General features: G+C 37.6%; 1 protein-coding gene across 2 annotated transcripts in view; it reads left to right on the top strand.

Annotated features, from left to right (window-relative positions):
* Positions 1-18,028, top strand: part of cntn3b (contactin 3b) — a 67,800-nt gene that overhangs the window by 23,412 nt on the left and 26,360 nt on the right. For both annotated transcript variants that reach the window (XR_016169543.1, XM_039648974.2), the window contains exons 4-8: positions 617-792; positions 5,720-5,815; positions 10,776-10,979; positions 12,664-12,766; positions 14,282-14,466. Coding sequence is in view for 1 of the 2 variants with exons in the window: in XM_039648974.2 (XP_039504908.2) it covers positions 617-792; positions 5,720-5,815; positions 10,776-10,979; positions 12,664-12,766; positions 14,282-14,466 (764 nt within the window). In the remaining variant the exon portion in view is untranslated. The remainder of the gene's footprint in view (positions 1-616; positions 793-5,719; positions 5,816-10,775; positions 10,980-12,663; positions 12,767-14,281; positions 14,467-18,028) is intronic.

The following is an 18,028-nucleotide window of genomic DNA, read 5'->3' as shown; positions in this document are numbered from 1 at the left end:
TGAATGTTATAAATGGCCATAGTCCAACATGTCTGCAACAACTTCATACTTCCTTTAAAGGTTGGGTTCAGATGTTCATAGATTTTGTATAAAATGAAATCCTTTTGCAACTATAGCAATGATTACCGCATTCCGAATATTCTTAAGTTATCACATTATTTTTTTGTCAAGCAGTCTCTAGTTTGCTAATTTGCTCTTTTTCTTCACACTCCATGTTGAAAAGTTTGTATATTACACATGCAAGTGTAGCTAAATAACTGAATAAATAATAATAAAAAAAAATAATGAACCTTTCATAGTTGAGTGTGAAAGCTTTATTTTAATAATTAGAAGGTAAAACCAATCTTCTCACAACTACACATTGCACATCTTCAGGGTCAATAGATAATTAGGCATTTCTGATTCTTGAGTGCTGTTTTGCTTGCTTTCATCAGTTATTAGTCAGACTGTACTGCAGAAGAACAAAGAAGGAAAACAAATGTCAGCAATGAGCTTTGTTTCATGCTGAATCTGGCTGTATAATGAAGCTGGCTTCATCAGATCGATGCATGTGATGAATATTGGTTAGTTCGCTTCTCTGGAGACCACACTCCTGATTGTGTTTGCGTCTCTCCAGATGGTCTCTAAACGGAACGTTCATTGATCTTCATGGTGACGAGAGGCGTCGCCTGTCTGGAGGTAACCTGATCATTACTGGCCTGGATCGAGACCAAGACAGTGGTGTCTACCAATGCACTGCCTCCAATGCCCGGGGAACCATTCTCAGCAAGAGAGCCACATTACAATTTGCATGTGAGTAATGCAAATGCATACATTTTTAAAGATGTCAGTTAATGTATTCAACAATATGTTTTTTCCAAAGCCACAATACATACTTCCACATACATAGACTACCATTCAAAAGATTGGGGTCAGTTTTTTTAAAATAATTGAAACTTTCTCAAAACACGAGTTGATCACCTCCCAATTTACACACCATTCCCTTCACGCATCCCTACCTGAATTCACCCAAAAATCTATATGGTTTAATATGAAGAATTATCATACAGTATTATACTTGTTTGGTATCATTTCAAATGTCTCAGCGCGACTGGTACAAAGGTCTCATTCCCACACAAGTAAACTTCATTTTGCTTCGTAGACAGAGTCTGGAATGGCATAATAGGGATTTCTCTCTCGCTATAGGGGGCGCTTAAAATTTAAAATCATTGGTTACCTGTAAGCCAATCAGATAAGTTTATTTATGACATATGTTATGCGCCAACACAGCCACGTTGAACCACAGACATCATGCATCAAACTCAAATCTATGATTGAACTTCCACTGTAAAGCTGCTAACACTTAATGATGCAAGCGAAATACGACTTTTGCAGATTATGCGAAGTTAATCTACGCATCCACGGTACAATCACGGCCTCTAAACTTATTTTTGCCAGAGTGAAACAAGAAAATGCTGCAACTTAATTTCAAGATTACAGCATGACATGGAAATATTTAAGGACTGTAAAAGAAAGGTGCATGCACGCATCCCGTGTCTCGTTTCCCATTTCCGCGGTCGTTTCGGTTTTCGGTTTCTCTAACCTACAATGTAAAACTCGGCGCTTAGCGTCTACTGTACGTCACGACTCTCTGTTTGTTGATTGGCCGGCCGTCCGAAGGCCGCTGGAAAACTGAAAGATAGGCTGCTATCTCCGACTGACTACAGGAGCGAAATGACATAGTCAGGCTATAAATCAACTTCTGTCCCCAGTAGCTCTGGGATGGTGATTAATGTAAATTCCCACTGTGAACTCATGTTTACATTTGAAAAGAGGTTTCTGCCTTGGTCTGAGTATTTAGACACTCAATCAAGACACTCTGCATCATGTAATTTATTATGTCAGGTAAATGTATCATGCCAATTTCATAATCAATTCAAAGATAATAAATACAAAACACCAAATGCTCTGGAATAAAGAGAGAAGATGCAAACCTGAATATAGATTAGCTCATTCAATGCCATTGAGTTTGGGGCAGGATTAAAAATGTGTCCAAACAATGGCATCTGGGAGGAGCGCGTGGATGTATATAAGCGACATTGTAAAAGCACCAGCTTTGGTATTTGGTATTCACAAGGCATTGCTTAAAAAAGAGCAATCAAACAAGCTGTCAAATGTGACAATTTCACAGGGTGAAGCACCATTTCATCGACTTCAAACTCCATCACTCATTCTCATTAGTCACCAGCTTCAACGGCATCTTTGTACGGTATGAATTGACTCGCAATATTAATACCTGTACTGTCTGCTCCACAAAGTAAACTGCCAAGTATGAGAATAGCCATCCGCCTGGCTTCTGTGCCATTGATTTAAAATGCTGTCCTTGTGCATGCTCAAAGAAATCAGATGCTCGAATCAGGTTCTCTCCGAGATGGGAGAAAGATGTTTGAGATGAGAACACACCTGGCCACGGACTTCTTTTGTCTGTCTCGAAGACTCCTCACTCTCATGCCGTCTACCTATTGATCCACACAGAGCATCATACGCCCCCCTTAGGAGACAGATTATCATCTTTATGGGTGGGATAATGAATCTCACTTCAGGGGATTGGTGAACAGGACTTCCTTGACATTTATTTCCTATATTGATCATTGGTTAGTCAACGGGAAATTATGATTTTAATAAGATGATAATGCCACTGGCTTTGATAGTATGTCATTGTGGCATTTCTTATCTTTCAGACAGCTGTTGAAAACTGCATCCCGTTGCGTTTGCAAGCCAGTGTGAAATACATGCTGTAAAATTTGTCATTGGGAGATTTATTCCACCGTGGCTTTCTATTGGCTGTGTATTGGGGTAATCCTCTCCTGGGGCGAGTTTGAAATGAGTACCTTTCTCAAGGGTGCAATAGCAGAGTAGATTTGTGACCTGACAAACCATGGCTCACAGAAGCTCTCTAGAATTCAAAGCCTAGTTGTGACAACTGGGCTTTGTAAGATCATTAAGCAGTAGACGTACACACACACACACACACATTATATATATATATATATATATATATATATATATATTGTGATGGGGTGATCATGTGCATGTAATTTGTGTTTTTGTATATTATCACCCCTCAATACACCAGCATCCACCCAGAAACCTAGCAATGCACTAAAAGCCACTCCACTTAGCAATGGCATAATAATGATTAGAACAGCAACCACGATGCCCTAGCAACTGTGATTATTATTGGTTTATTCTATTTCAATTTGTCATTTTTAATTTGTTTTGCAATTTGTCATTTCAATTTAATTTTCGTTAGCTTCCAATTTATTGTATGTTTAGACAAACAACATTGTACATCATAACTTCTCAGAGTCTGAAAAACGGTAAGATCGAAGATTCAGTCTCTCTAAACTCCTTTCCACGACCCTACTCTGCTCTGAGTGGTCAGGCGGCCCAGTCTGTAGTGATTGGCCTACCATTTGCAGTTCATCTTGGAAACAAAACGCCCATTTACCAAATCTAAATTTCAGCTCCGGAAGCTTCCCCAGGGCTTAATAACACAGTTATATGTAGTGTTTTAAGTGGCCTAAAAGAGGTGCCGGTACCCTATTATTATTATTATTTTTTTTTATTTTTTTTTTTTTTTGCTGACTCCCCTCCTAACAACTAAATTGAAGGGGTTTTATATACAGTAGTCAACAGACGACCTTATAAACAATAATCAATCGTTTTATTCGTTTGTGGATTTGCTTGAGCTAGAAAGAGCTACTGAACATTAATAAAGAGCTATATTTGGAAGTGGTGGTACTGAGTACCGGCGCGTACCGGCCCACTTAAAGCACTGGTTATACGAATGACGGTGTCGATCTTTAATGTATCAATTCCAGCAAGAGTACTTAACCTTTTGAACTGCATGGAAAGTGGATTTGCAGCACTGAAAACAGCATCTTCTCGACATGTCGACAACTCGAACCATACTCTTCCAGGCCTTTGCCTATAACTACAGTGTTTGCGGGCTGGTCAGAGTAGACATCTTTCGTGGGCAGCCAATGAAGACCATAGGCTGGCATTAAAGGGGAGATGAAGCAGTGAATCAAGTTTACATGATTTACAAGATGGATTTCCAATATAATCAACAATTATATAAGAAACATGACAAATGTAAACATTTAGAAGAAAAAAAGAAAAAAAACTTCATATCTTTCGCCACCAGGGCTCCGCCATTATGCAGGTGATGTCACAGGTTTGGTTGGCTCAAGTTTAACAGGCTCTGGGCATTGAAAATCGCAACGTCAAACTGTGTTTACACCAGTGTTTTGACCGCGAACGACTAATGTTAGGTACAGTCATTAGATAAAAAAGACGACGTCTCATGTTATATGTTGACAAACTGCAGAAACATTGTCCGCGATGTCTGCCGTCATATTCCGTCTCGGCAACACCATGTCGTCACCAGCATATGGCGGCGCAAGATACAAAGTTTTTTCTTTTTTTCTTCTAAATGTTTACATTTGTAATGTTTCTTATATAATTGTTGATTATATTGGAAATCCATCTTGTAAATCATGTAAACTTGATTCACTGCTTCATTTCCCCTTTAAGCACATCTCTTATATTGTTACAATTGGAATTACTGATGACTCATTTTAGCAGTTCAGAATTGATTCTTTTCCTTTAGGAGGCAATAGCTTTATTTGCCGTGATCTTTGATCTTTAAAACTTTGCAGACTACATTCACAAACAGCTATATTACACACTGCATGAAAGGCAATATTCGGAAAAGCATAATAGGGGCAATTTAACAGGATCTTAAAGTTGAATGTTCCGCCATCTTATTAGAAAGAATCAATAAACGTTCTTAAAATTAATCCATAAACGCTCACATCTTGACCCTCGCATATGAATGTTTTCCATTTATGAAGCAACGGCATTCACTGTGAAGACTTACCACCCAGTCTACAGCCTTCACATGAGTCCAGCCTTATAGATTTTAACACAAGAGCCCATTAATCAGCATCTGTGGCTCTGCCGCTCACGCTCTAAAGCAATTCATCCTGTTACTATGAGCCGAGCAAGTCCTGGTCTTGCCACTTCCACCATGGCTCAGTATTGTGGGACTTCTTTTCAGTTAGCAGGGAATCTCTCATTAATCTTTTCCACTGTTTTCCACCACCTCTCCCTAATCCTGATGTTTTCTTCTGCTTGTTTTGTTTTTCTGTGTCCCCCCCTCCCCTATTCTGTAATTTGTCTTATCGGTCACATTGACTCTATATTCTTTGTGCTGGGTAGCCTGGCTCTTGGCTTGTTTGCATAAGGGTGTGGAATTGGCACAGCAGGCCACAGTTACAGAATGCCTTCTCTGTCACGATACAAGGAGAAGGTTTTTATCATGCCAGGTATCCGAGCAGGCTGCCAACTTCCTCTTCTCCTGTTAATTTGCGAGGATGAATCGTGTGGACATGTATTGACAGGGAAGCTGCAGGCTCAGTGGGTGAGATTAAGATATCTCTGGTAATGATGCTGGTAGGTGGAGGCGACGTTAGCATTCCTTTTTTCATACAGCCTCATACTGTTTCACTAGACTGAATTGTCAGACACCCACTGTATGCCTTGGACTTTTATCAATCCCTGATTCTGTTTCCTTCTTTTTACTTTCTCAAATTTGGCCGCTACTAAAAGATTGCAGTTAACTTTGCTTGTCCATTGCTTACTTTTTTTTTTCTCCACATTTAATCTATTACAGATCTGGAAAACTTCAAAACGCAGACAAGAAGTGCTGTCAATGTCAGGGAAGGCCAAGGGGTTGTTTTGTTATGTGGCACACCTTTGCATTCTGGAGGTAAGTCTGCATATCTTGCCATTTAAAACAATTTAAAGAATTTGTCATATAGTGAATAATGAATTGGTTAGTCAAGCAAAAGATCTGTTCTCTTTTATAGGTTCACTCAACGCTGCGTAGCTTAAGACGCAGTGGGAACGCCCTCTGTGTGTGCCGATTGTCTAAAGCCCTTATAGAATCACGCCAATTCATTAGCTGATGGCACAGGCGCTGCCATGGCGAGCACGTACAGTTTTATATAATTAGTAGAAATATGTGAAATTCTTATATATATCATTAAATATTTTTGACAGACATGATTAAATCCCATTGCATACCATGAAACCATTTTTCCTTGAAAGGACTACAGATTTTGTAGATGAACTGTTGGTGATAAATTGTAAAAAATAAGCAAAACAAAAAAACAGCAACAAAAACAGAACGATTGTTCATGTTTCCTCCTTTGAAACTACTATTTGCGAAGTATAATAAAGAACACTTCAATGTTGTTTCCAGGGGTGGATCTACCGGGATGGCACTCTAAGATTGCCACCCCATCTGCTACCTCAGATTTATCCCAGTATAAAATATAAATGTTAATAGTGTTTTCTGTACTTCGTTTTTAGCATCTGCGCTTTAATGTGATGACATAAAAAAAGATGTACTCTGTAAAAATGGCATGAAAACACTTCTGCTCCACGGATGCTCACGATGTGTGTAGTGTAGTCAACTTCATTAAGAGGTGACTCTTATGAATGGGTTGTTTTTGTGAGTCAAAAACACACAGCACAACCAGTGTAGCTCAATTCACGAACAAATTGATTGTTTATCAGTTATTTGTTTGTGAATCCCGTTTGCATAGTCTGGTATTGCGGTATTATTTTCCTCAATGCTTCTCGCTTTATTTTGAGTTGTTACTAGTTGAAAGTCTCAGAAGTCTCATATCTGCTTAGATATTTTTGCTGTTCTTTTTTTTCTAGCGAATTCAAACGTTTTTGTTGCTCTTATACTTGATGCATCAAAACTTGATTTTTAAGTCATCCAAGTAGCCTAGATAATATTAGTAAATGCTTTATGTAGTAATGACTGACCTATACTCTAACAAGCTCAGAGACTTTTAGAATGTGATTTTTTTTTTAGGGTGAACACTGAAAGTTAATTGGACCCCAAATTAAATATTTTTACAGACATGATTAAATATAACGCTGTCCGTTTAAAATGAATAGACCATTTTATTTGTCTTTTTAAATGATACATTTTCTATAAAGACACTTATTTTCTATTGCGGAATAATAAAGCAAACACTTAAACTGCAAGCATATAAGGTTAGGCTACACATATTATAGAAATAAATTAAATGAAATGATCCTTATGAAATCGTTCTGTGGCTTCCTATGACATGAATGATTAATCTCAATTTAAATGTTGATACACACTACATCTATTAAAACGACAGTAAACATGGGTTTGATTTTATTTTATTTTATTTTTCTTGTCTTTTAATCTAACAGTGAGAGGAAGTCATTTCTTTTGAATTTCAGTTGTCCCTTTAGACACCAGTATGTTGCTGTTGCCTAACTTTCTGTGAAGAATTGAGATAGACTTTTCCAACATGAATCAAAACACATCATAAGATATATTTCATTAATATGGGATCATTAATCATTTACATGGGACATTGGTGTTTGCACCCCGATGATTGCCACTTGCGGCTAAATTTTGTTTTTAATTATAGTATGGATGTAGTATATAATATAGCTTGACTATTGCTTTCGTGTTTCTCCCACACTCTCTCACAGTCCTCATGTCAACCCCCATAAATAATTTTCTAGATCCACCCTGGTTGTTTCAAAGGCTGGAACCAGGAGTGGTGGAAATGCATGTTTGTTTGATAGTTGTGCTTCTCTTAGGCATATAAAATTAGACAAGACTGAGGTTGTAATTCAACTAGCTGTAATTGGACAGAAGTCATTAGACCCCAAGTGCAAACAAGAACCAGGCAGTGAGAAACATCAATATCAATTAGAGGTCGTGACTATTACTGCGACAAATGAGATGTCAGAAATGAGAAGATGTGAATTTGTTTGATAGGCTGGCAATTATAGTTTGCTGAGATAAATCTGTAATTAACCAATTGTTTAATTTGGAAACCCAGAAGAGAAGCATTTCATATGGGAATACTCTAATGTTTGGCTTTAATGTCACAAGCGATTGAAAACGTAGGCTAACTATGACTAAAAAGCCAGAAATAAATCATTCAAAAGAGCTTGAGAAGGCAGAAATTTAATCAAAATACTTTGTTGTGCGGCAGACCCATTTTTACTTGGAGTAAGCATGCTGGTTAGCATTAGACCTTCTAAAGAAACTCATTTACTATGGATCACAGATCCTGCCATTGTTTGTTTAGCTTCAATTTGTTTTCTCATTTGGATCACTTTCTTTTCAATCAGACCTGAATCTGGAGGCAAATGGAAATAAAGACCTGAAATTGAAATCTCAGCCCAATTAGTAGGAAATATGTTTTTTTTAGACGAAAGCTTTTTGTATGTGTGTGTGTGTGTGTGTGTGTGTTGAGTAGGTAATCGATAGTTTATCACTGAAAAATGCAAACAAGAATGCTAAGCTTTGCAAATTCCGAACTGATTTTATTATAAAAGTTTTTGCTGTGCATAACTTGGAAGAATTACAATTTAGTTGGCTTTTATATGTTTAGATTAGGCTGCGTATTGAACTCAAAAGACAAATGGGTTATTATTACCAACCTGTTTTATTGTGGAAGCTATATTATTTTACACTTGTAATATTTAAAACATCTAAGCTATTTTCTCTAAGAGCCATGCTGAAGATTTGCATTGTTGTAAAACTGCATGTGATCAAACATTTTAAAAGGAAGATTTCTCTGCTCCTCATTTGCTGTTTCCTGTTAGATCAAAATGTCTTGTTATCAAAGTACCCAAGATTTAGCTGTCTATTGAGATTGCGAATTGGTTATTATTACCAACCTGTTTTGTCATAGTGCATGAAGCTATATTACACTAGTAATAATTTAAATCACTTTTTTCCAGGGCAAATCTGTTGGAAATAGTGTGTTATCAAAGCATTTTCTCTGCTCTACATCTGATAAATCAAATGGCACAATATCAATCCACATACACTACCGTTCAAATGCTCAAGGTCTGTTTTTCTTGAAGAAATTGATCCTTTAAAGGAGTAGTTCACTCTTGAAAAAAAATTTGCTGATAATTTTACTCACCCCCATGTCATCCAAAATGTCCATGTCTTTCTTTCTTCAGTCGAAAAGAAATTAAGGTTTTTGATGAAAACATTCCAACGTTTTTCTCCATAGAACGCACTTCAGTGAGAACCAAACGGTTCAAGGTCCAAAAAACTGTTCAAAGGGCTTTAAACGATTCCAGATGATGAATAAGGGTCTTATCAAGTGAAACAATCGCTCATAAAAAACCCCAAAAAAAACAAAGTTTAAGTTTTATAAGCTCAATTGTTCGCTTTGCTCTTTTCTGTGATGCACGTTCGTGACTCTCCTGTTTGAACTCGTTCATCAAAATGAACTAATCTTTTTCCGAGTCAATTCATTCGTTTCGTTCATTGAATAAACCAAATGACTCGGAAAAAGATTTGTTCATTTTGATGATCGAGTTTGAACAGGAGAGTCACAAACGTGTGTCACAGAACAGAGCAAGGCGAGCATTTGAGCCTATAAAACTCGTTATTTATTTATTAAATGAGCGATCGTTTCGCTTGACAAGACCCTTGTTCATCGTCTGGAATCGTTTAAAGCCCTTTGATTTGAACAATTTGCAGTTTGCACTGAAACTGTCTTTTGGACCTTGAACCGTTTGGAAGTGCATTATATGGAGAAAAATGCTGGAATGTTTTCATCAAAAACCTTAATTTCTTTTCGACTGAAGAAAGAATGACATGGACATATTGGATGACATGGGGGTGAGTAAATTATCATCAAACGTTTTTTTTTAAGTTTTTTTATTTGAATTTTGATCAAATAAATTCAGCCTTCTTTCCAAAAGCATTCTTACCTACCCTAAACTTTTGAATTTGAATATATTTTCTATAAATTACATGTACAGACATACATATTTCAAATGTAGAGCATTCAGAGCATTTATCACTTGACTTTGACCTTTTCCGTGTCATTATTTTAAAGCTGAAGGCCATTTTTATTAAGCATCACTTCCTTACATTGCCAGAGCATCTCTTATGTATATCACAATGCCGAGGACATGTCATGTACTTTCCCAGTGGTGGGCTCTTTCATTGTAGTTCTGAACAGCAGGTTTCAGTAACAATTCTCTCTTTTCGATTGTTCAGCGCATTTTGACTGAGAAGAGCTCTGATGCAAGGATTCGTGGGCCAACCCGATCATAAAGAATTGCTTTCAACTTTACGACATCCCCCGTGCCAGCGTGTTTCCCTGTCTTTTGATAGGCGGCGCAGTCTCAGGGGACACTTTTTGAGTGGCAGCCATCCCGTACACCTTTCCAACAGTTGCATCATGTGCACGAGCCACTCTTTCCCATTCCCTTCCCCCTCTTAGTCTCCTGTAGATGACACGCTAATGCACTGTGGCAGGGCCCTCGGTCTTCTCTGGTTCAGCCTTTTTCAATAAGAGCCAGCCATGCATGAATGACGCCAGCAGAGAAGCCTTCGTCCCTTGCCACGGTGAAGCCGGACAGGGCATGTGTCATAAGAGTGCCAGTGAGGCGCTTTAATCTAGTTTGTTTCGCTCCCTTTCCCGCCGCCTCACAAAGGAAGATTCACTCTGTTTACTGAACCTCACCTGCCCTAAGGAGGTCAACCCGAGGCAAAGAGAGTGGTGTTATACAGACACTTTGTACGCTTTGTACCCGAGATTATAGTTTGCCAAACAAAGGGACTCTACACCTTTCTGAAAATATAAATGTCTGTGTCAGAATATAACTCTCTGTTTCTGACATCTCTATAGACCTCACATTCACCTGGGTCTTCAACGAGTACCCTCACTTCGTCCTGCAAGACAGCCGGCGCTTTGTGTCCCAGGAGACCGGGAATCTCTACATAGCTAAAGTGGAACCATCTGACGTTGGGAATTACACCTGCGTGGTTAATAACACTATTACAAAGGAGAGGGTGTTCAGTTCGCCGACACCTTTAGTGCTGAGAAACGATGGTAAGAGGGTTTATGTACCAAATAGGAGCATACACTGTAAAAAGATTATTATAATTTTAAAGATAAAAGACTACTCGAAAAATGCTACTCGAAAAACCTGTAACTTGGTTACAGGTAAAGGCCCCGGTATACCTCAAACGATATCTAAGATCAATCTGAAGTCATTACAAACAAAATCAGGCAAAGACATTTGGGGTTCATTTTGAGAATTTGAAACAGCTAGCCAAAGCAACCTTTTTAAGAAGTAGAAAATAAAGTATTGAAAGCGACACTTTCACTGTTTTCCATGTTTAATACTGTAAAGATGCTTGCTTTAAAGGGGAAATGAAGCAGTCAATCAAGTTTATATGATTTACAAGATGGATAATCAACAATTATATAAGAATATATAATTGTTATATATAATTCGCCACCAGGGCGCCGCCATTTTGCAGTATTCTAACTTGTGACGTCACGGGGTTGGTTGGCTTTAGTTTAACAGGCTCTGGGCAGTGAATATCCTGACATCAAACTGTTTACACCACAGTGTTTTGACCGCGAACAACTAATGTTAGGGAAAGTCATTATTAGCTAACAGCTGTAAGCATGAAGTAGCTAATGCTAACTTAGTGTTTAGCTAACTTAGTGAATTGTATTAGACCCAGACAAAAAAAGACGACATCTAATGTTATATGTTAACAAAGTGCACATAGAAACATTGTTCACGATGTCTGCCATCATATTCCCGTCTTGTCCAGTATACCACAACAGTATACCGCTGCTCATGTATTTCTTTTTAACCCAAACCAAAAAAATGAAGACATATTCCCTACCGTATGTATCGGGGCCTTAAGAAACTATACTACTACTCTATATAGTGAAGGACATTTCATGTCAATTTACAGTAAAATACAGTTAAATCTACAGTTTTTGGAAGTGAAAAAAGAGCAAGTCATCTCATCGTAAATAGACTTTCCCAGAATTCTAGGTGTGACAGCTCATGTTTTTCAATGAAAGATCTCTTTCTTTTTAGTTTCAGACATCTTATGCTGTCAAATTAATGTTTATTTACATTATTTTAGTGTGTTGCCATGATTGTGGTTTGTTAGTATTAGTATTTACCTCAGCTTGTCGAAAAGCGACTTGTCGTGAAGCTTTCTCTTTACCACCTGTGTTTTAAGGTGGTTGTCATTAAGCTTCATTAAGCTAAAAAATATATATTTTAGTATTTGGTACTGTATATCAACATTATTTATGATTTTCACGTCTGCTAAAATGTTGCTACCGTGTTTTTAAATGGTATAATTTTATGGCAGAAGGATATTTTTTTCATTTGGGTCAAAGAGCATGTGGCATTTTTTGAGAGGTCTTCATTCGTAAATGTCAGAGATGTATTTATGCCACTGTCTTGAAAGCTAAACTGCCTCTTTTAAGAACACTAACCTGCACTCTTGACAATCTCTCAAAGGAGACCACATTTCCATTTGAGATGGATCCTGTTTTTATTATGCGTGTTCCATAAATCTTTAATAACATGTCTCTGTATTTTTGGCACAATCTTCTCGGTTCCCCAGCTCATTGACAGGTCTTTGTGTTTTGCCATTTGTTGTTGTTTTGCTTGTATTCTGGAGTACAAAGCTTGTATGTCGTAAATCATGAATGACAAAGCCGTTTGCATCTGTGGTGTATTGTCTGCCCATGGCAGGAGCGATGGGAGAGTACGAGCCCAAAATAGAGCTTCATTTCCCAGACACCATTCCAGCTGCTAAAGGATCCACGCTGAAGCTAGAATGCTTCGCCCTGGGAAAGTAAGTCCGACGTGCACATACCCGGGTCTGTCTGCGTCCTCTCTCTACAAACTGTTGCCTGAGTTCACCGCCTTGTTTAGTGCTGTCTCATTTTATCCTGCATTATAAAATACACAAAATTTGTGATCAGCACTTCAGGTTCTTTTTAATGCGATATACAATCTGTCACGGAAGCTTATTACAGCCTTTTCACTATAAAGGCCTGCTTTGCAGAGAGCAATGACCTGCAAGATTTCCTCCTTAAATAGTGTGGAAATAGAGCCGCAAGCTTCTTTTCAAAAGAAGAGCAGAAGGGTTGTCGTTTAGAAAGGGGGAAATGCAGGTTTTCAAAAAGAGGGAGATGGTGGCTTTTCACACTATATGAGTGCGTCACCCTAGATTCAATTCTGAATAAGATCCTTCACACTCAGATTTTCGATATATTTGAAGAAATAAGGGGGAAATGGATTTTCATTATGGAATTTCAATTCCTCTGTCAACGTTCCTATAGATAGTGCTTGCAATGCTGGTGTCATGGATTTGATTCCTGAAATACATGAACTGTTCAAATTGAATGAAATTTAAAACAATTTGGATTAAAGCATCATATATGTACACTACCACTCTCAAAAGTTTGGGTTCTGTAAGATCTGTTAACATTTTACACCATGATATATTGCACAATTCTATTACCATTTAAATGCATTGCTTTCTACTTTAATATATTTTAAAATGTAGTTTATTCCTATGATGGCAAAGCTGAAATGTCCTCCAGAAATCATTCTAATATGCTGATTTTGTGCTGCTTAATCATTTTGTGGAAACCATAATACATTTTTTTTAGGATTAATTAATGATAATTTTAAATGGTGAAGTTAATTTTATCCCAATAAATAAAAGTCTTGACTGTAACTTTTTATCAATTGAATGCATCCTTGCCTCATAGAAGTATACATAAAAAAAATCTTACTGACCCAGAACTTAGACATTGATAATAATTATTAACAATAATTAAAAATGATGAAATGCATAGCTAGAATTCTCTGCCATCTGCTAAATGGATTTACAGTCACCAAACATTACATTTAACCATAATTCATAATTCTGGAACTAGACCATGTAATACCTCAAATGGAATTGAGTGAATGAAAAAAAATTTGTTTACTTGGTGGAAAATGAAGCTCGCAATCCCAAGGTCATAAATTGATTCCTACAGAATACAAGGTCATTGATTCCTACAGAATACATTAATGATTAAAAACCTTGAATGCTTTGAATAAAAGTGTTTTCCAAGTGCATAAATGTTAATGCAAAAAATGTACACCTAATAAAATGTGTAGCTCGGATGCAATGTTGCCAATGTCGCTTTGGATAAATACGCTTATCAAAAATGTCTACCGTAGCAATGCCAAGGTCATGGATTTGTTTTCCAGGCAATTAACTTGCTAATTAAAAAAAGTATATTTGCTTTCAGTGAAAGTATCTTTTATTAGAATTTGTCTAACTACTAACAGTGGCTCTGCTTCGGTTTCACAGTCCAGTTCCTAAGATCAGCTGGAGAAGAACCAGCGACGTTTCATTCCCAAACAAAGTCAAACTGAAAAATTCTAACGCCATTCTGGAGATTCCGAGTTTTCAACAAGAGGACACAGGGACGTATGAGTGCATAGCGGAAAACAGTCGTGGAAAGAATGCTGCAAGGGGTCGCGTGTCTTTCCATGGTGAGTTGTTCTCGTTCACCCTCAAGTTCTGGGTTATTTACCTAGATGTATTTGTCATTTAATTCCTCTTTTTCTTACCCTTTGATAAGTATAAATATATGCTTCTATTGAGAGATCAACTTTGTCTTATCAAGATTTACAGTCATTTGAAAAAATATGACTGTTGCCATATGGCAGTTCGGTCCCGCCTTGAAACTGGGGTAATAAATCAGTAGACAGTGGCATATACTGCAGTTATTTATTCATTTGGAGGTGTTTTATAGAAATATAATTATATTTCTCACTAAGAACATTATGATTTATGTGATTATGAGAAAAATGAACACAGGATAAATTACTATGGTTGACTTAATTTGAGTTTGTAGGAGATCCAACTGGCTCCATATCAAAGATCCAACTGGCTCCACATGGGCTACAACAGCAGAAGACCCCAATGGGTACCACTTTTCTCCACTACAAATAGGAAAAAGAGGCAACAATTTGCAAGAGCTCACCAAAATTGGACAGTTGGACAAAGACTGAAAAAATGTTGCCTGGTCTGATGAGTCTCGATTTCTGTTGAGACATTCAGATGGTAGAGTCAGAATTGGGCGTAAACAAAATGAAAACATGGATCCATCATGCCTTGTTACCACTGTGCAGGCTGGTGATGGTGGTTTAATGGTGTGGGGGATGTTTTCTTGGCACACTTTAGGCCCCTTAGTGCCAATTGAAATGGCGATCCCCGTCGCCGAGTGCGGCTCAGCACGAGCCACAGCAACGAAGCATCTTTAAAAGTGCCATGGCCTACCTAAGAATTGTTTCTGACCATGTCCATCCCTTTATGGCCACCATGTACTCATCCTCTGATGGCTACTTCCAGCAGGATAATTCACTGTCACAAAGCTTGAATCATTTCAAATTGGTTTCTTGAACATGACAATGAGTTAACTATACTAAAATGGCCCCCACAGTCACCAGATATCAACCCAATAGAGCTTCGTGCCCTGGATGTGCATCCCACAAATCTCCATCAATTGCAAGATGATGTCCTATCAATATGGGCCAACATTTCTAAAAAATGCTTTCAGCACCTTGTTTAATCAATGCCACATAGAATTAAGGCAGTTCTGAAGGCAAAAGGGGGTAAAATACAGTATTAGTTTGGAGTTCCTAATAATCTAACACAGTCTCATCCCAAGAAGTCATATAACTGACGTCTTGGGACGTCTTTTGACCATACGTCAACATCCGCCTTTTTAGGGTACCCTTAAACGTCGGTTACATGACGATCCCGGGCCGTCATACAACTGACGCTTTACCTTTAACGTCAGTTAGGTGGCGGGGTAGGTTTAGTTCTGGGGTAGGGTTAGGATCCGATAACGTCATGTAACCGACGTTTAAGGGTACCTTAAAAAGGCGGATGTTGACGTATGGCCACAAGACGTCCCAAGACGTCAGTTATATGATGTCTTGGGATGAGACTGCACTGAATAATCCTTTAGGTGAGTGTATACTGTATATACTGTATGTCTGAGGAAAATATTTGTTTACCAGAATAATGTTTACCAGAAAGAAAGCAAAGCTATTGTAAGTTTGACATGATTCATTTACAGTTTTGTAAGATTCTATGCTACCTGGAGTAGTTATGACATTGTCTACTGTCATTATGGCACGTTAAACTGCACACAACCTCGCTATGCCATATATGTCATAACTCATCGTGAGGACATGTCATAACAAGTGTCTCATTTGACTTGTGTCCTTGAGAGACATGACATTTCATGATTCACGTGATTGTGATCTTCTGCAATGAGCACCTCATTGTAGAAGGTCACAGTGCCATTCCATGAAAAGTCAAGCTTAATTTGAAATATTAATAATTGTATACCCTTTACCTTCATCCTCTCCTCAAATAATTTTTATTTAATGTTTTTGTTAAATTGAGTGTTTATCAGAGTGTTTCAAAACTTTGTCAGTTGAAATTGGAACAAACACAAAAACATTAACTGAACTCAAGGAGTTTTTGTAGTTGTTGTAATAATAATAGTAACAAATCCGTTCCTCGCGGGCAATTTGACCCCCATAGGAACGAATGGGAAATTAAGAAAATGTGTTTTTATTTGCCTGTTATTGCACTTTCCAGAACACACACACACACACACACAAAAGAAAGGATGCAGCCACGCAACATCCCAAATACTTACATACAAACATACATACGTACATACACACACAAACTTTTTTTTTCTCAGAATTGGTAAATATAAACTTGCGAGTTATCAGGTCCAATTCTAAGGGGAGAAAGTCAGCTCACAGTCCCGAGTTTTAAATCTTGCAAATGTCATTCTGTAAATATAAACCTACAATTGCGAGGAAAAACAGTTATAAAAGTCCTAATTGCAAGGTATAAACTTGCAATTCTGAAAAATAAAGTCAGAATTGTGAGATATAAACTCGCAATTCTGACTTTACTTCTCAGAATTGTGAGTTTATATCTTGCAATTTAGACTTTATAATTTGCATTTGACAGTCTGCAAGTCTTGCAATTCTGAGAAAAGTCATAATTGTGAGATAAAAACTCGCAATTACCTTTTGTAGTTTTTTAGTCTGTGGCTGAAACAAGCTTCCAAACAAGCTTAACACACACTTTGAAGATTTTCTGTCTTTGCAAAGACTGTATGAATAATTATGAATCTATATGCTGTGAAACTGAAATACAATTCTGTAGGATAAAGGAAAACGGGAGTTTGCCTTGCCAAAGTAGATAGCCTGATCCACTATTTGACTTTGTGCAGAAAACAAGCAGTTTGAAAAGCACTGGATTGGTGTCGGTCTTAAAGGATTCACAGGTCTTATCCTAGGGTTTTTAAATTAACATTTCTGAAGAGAAATGCAATCATATGAATGTGTTAATTGATCTCAAGACTGTGTACATGGCACTGAGTGTTTGCCAGCCAAAAGGATAATAAATCTTCCAGAAGGAGGTCAAAGGATTTGTAGCTCGGAACGGCGAATGTGCCGTAGTGCGATTGAATTGATTTATTCATTGAACATCTTACTTCAGTTAGATTCATATTCACATGGCTCTTGTGAAATGGGTCGTCTATTGTTTGTTGTTATAGGAGTGTCAAGCATGCAGTCAATATTATACGGACTAGCAAATGAGTGTATGGCGAGCCTTTTTGGAGGTGGTGAAGCGGCTTATTCTCCTATTGCAGCCTTTTCTGATTATGATAATTAATAATTCAGGGGTCACGCTGTGTGATGAGAGCAATTTAATTGAATTTGGGATTTGCTGTCTGTAAGTCAACTAACTTTGGAGGAATAGAAAAATGGTGTCATCATTTGCCCACCCTCATGAATCTGATTTATGGCATGCACACAAAAAGAGTTATGTCCTTGTATACATTGATCAATTATATACATTACCATTTAAAAGTTTAAGGATAAGTAAGATTCTATTTTTTTTAATTAAAATGTATTAGGGGGTAAATGTATGGGGGAAAAGCAACCAGGAGAAGCCCAGCATCTCCTTTAGTTTTGCATAGATGAAAGAAAGTCATATACGTTTGTTATAAGT

The sequence above is a fragment of the Pimephales promelas genome, chromosome 8 (assembly GCF_988280905.1).
Source record: "Pimephales promelas chromosome 8, fPimPro1.hap1.1, whole genome shotgun sequence".
In the NCBI taxonomy this organism is placed as follows: domain Eukaryota; kingdom Metazoa; phylum Chordata; class Actinopteri; order Cypriniformes; family Leuciscidae; genus Pimephales; species Pimephales promelas.
The sequence above is the reverse complement of the archived record's forward strand: the minus strand, read 5'-3'. Positions and strand labels throughout refer to the sequence as shown.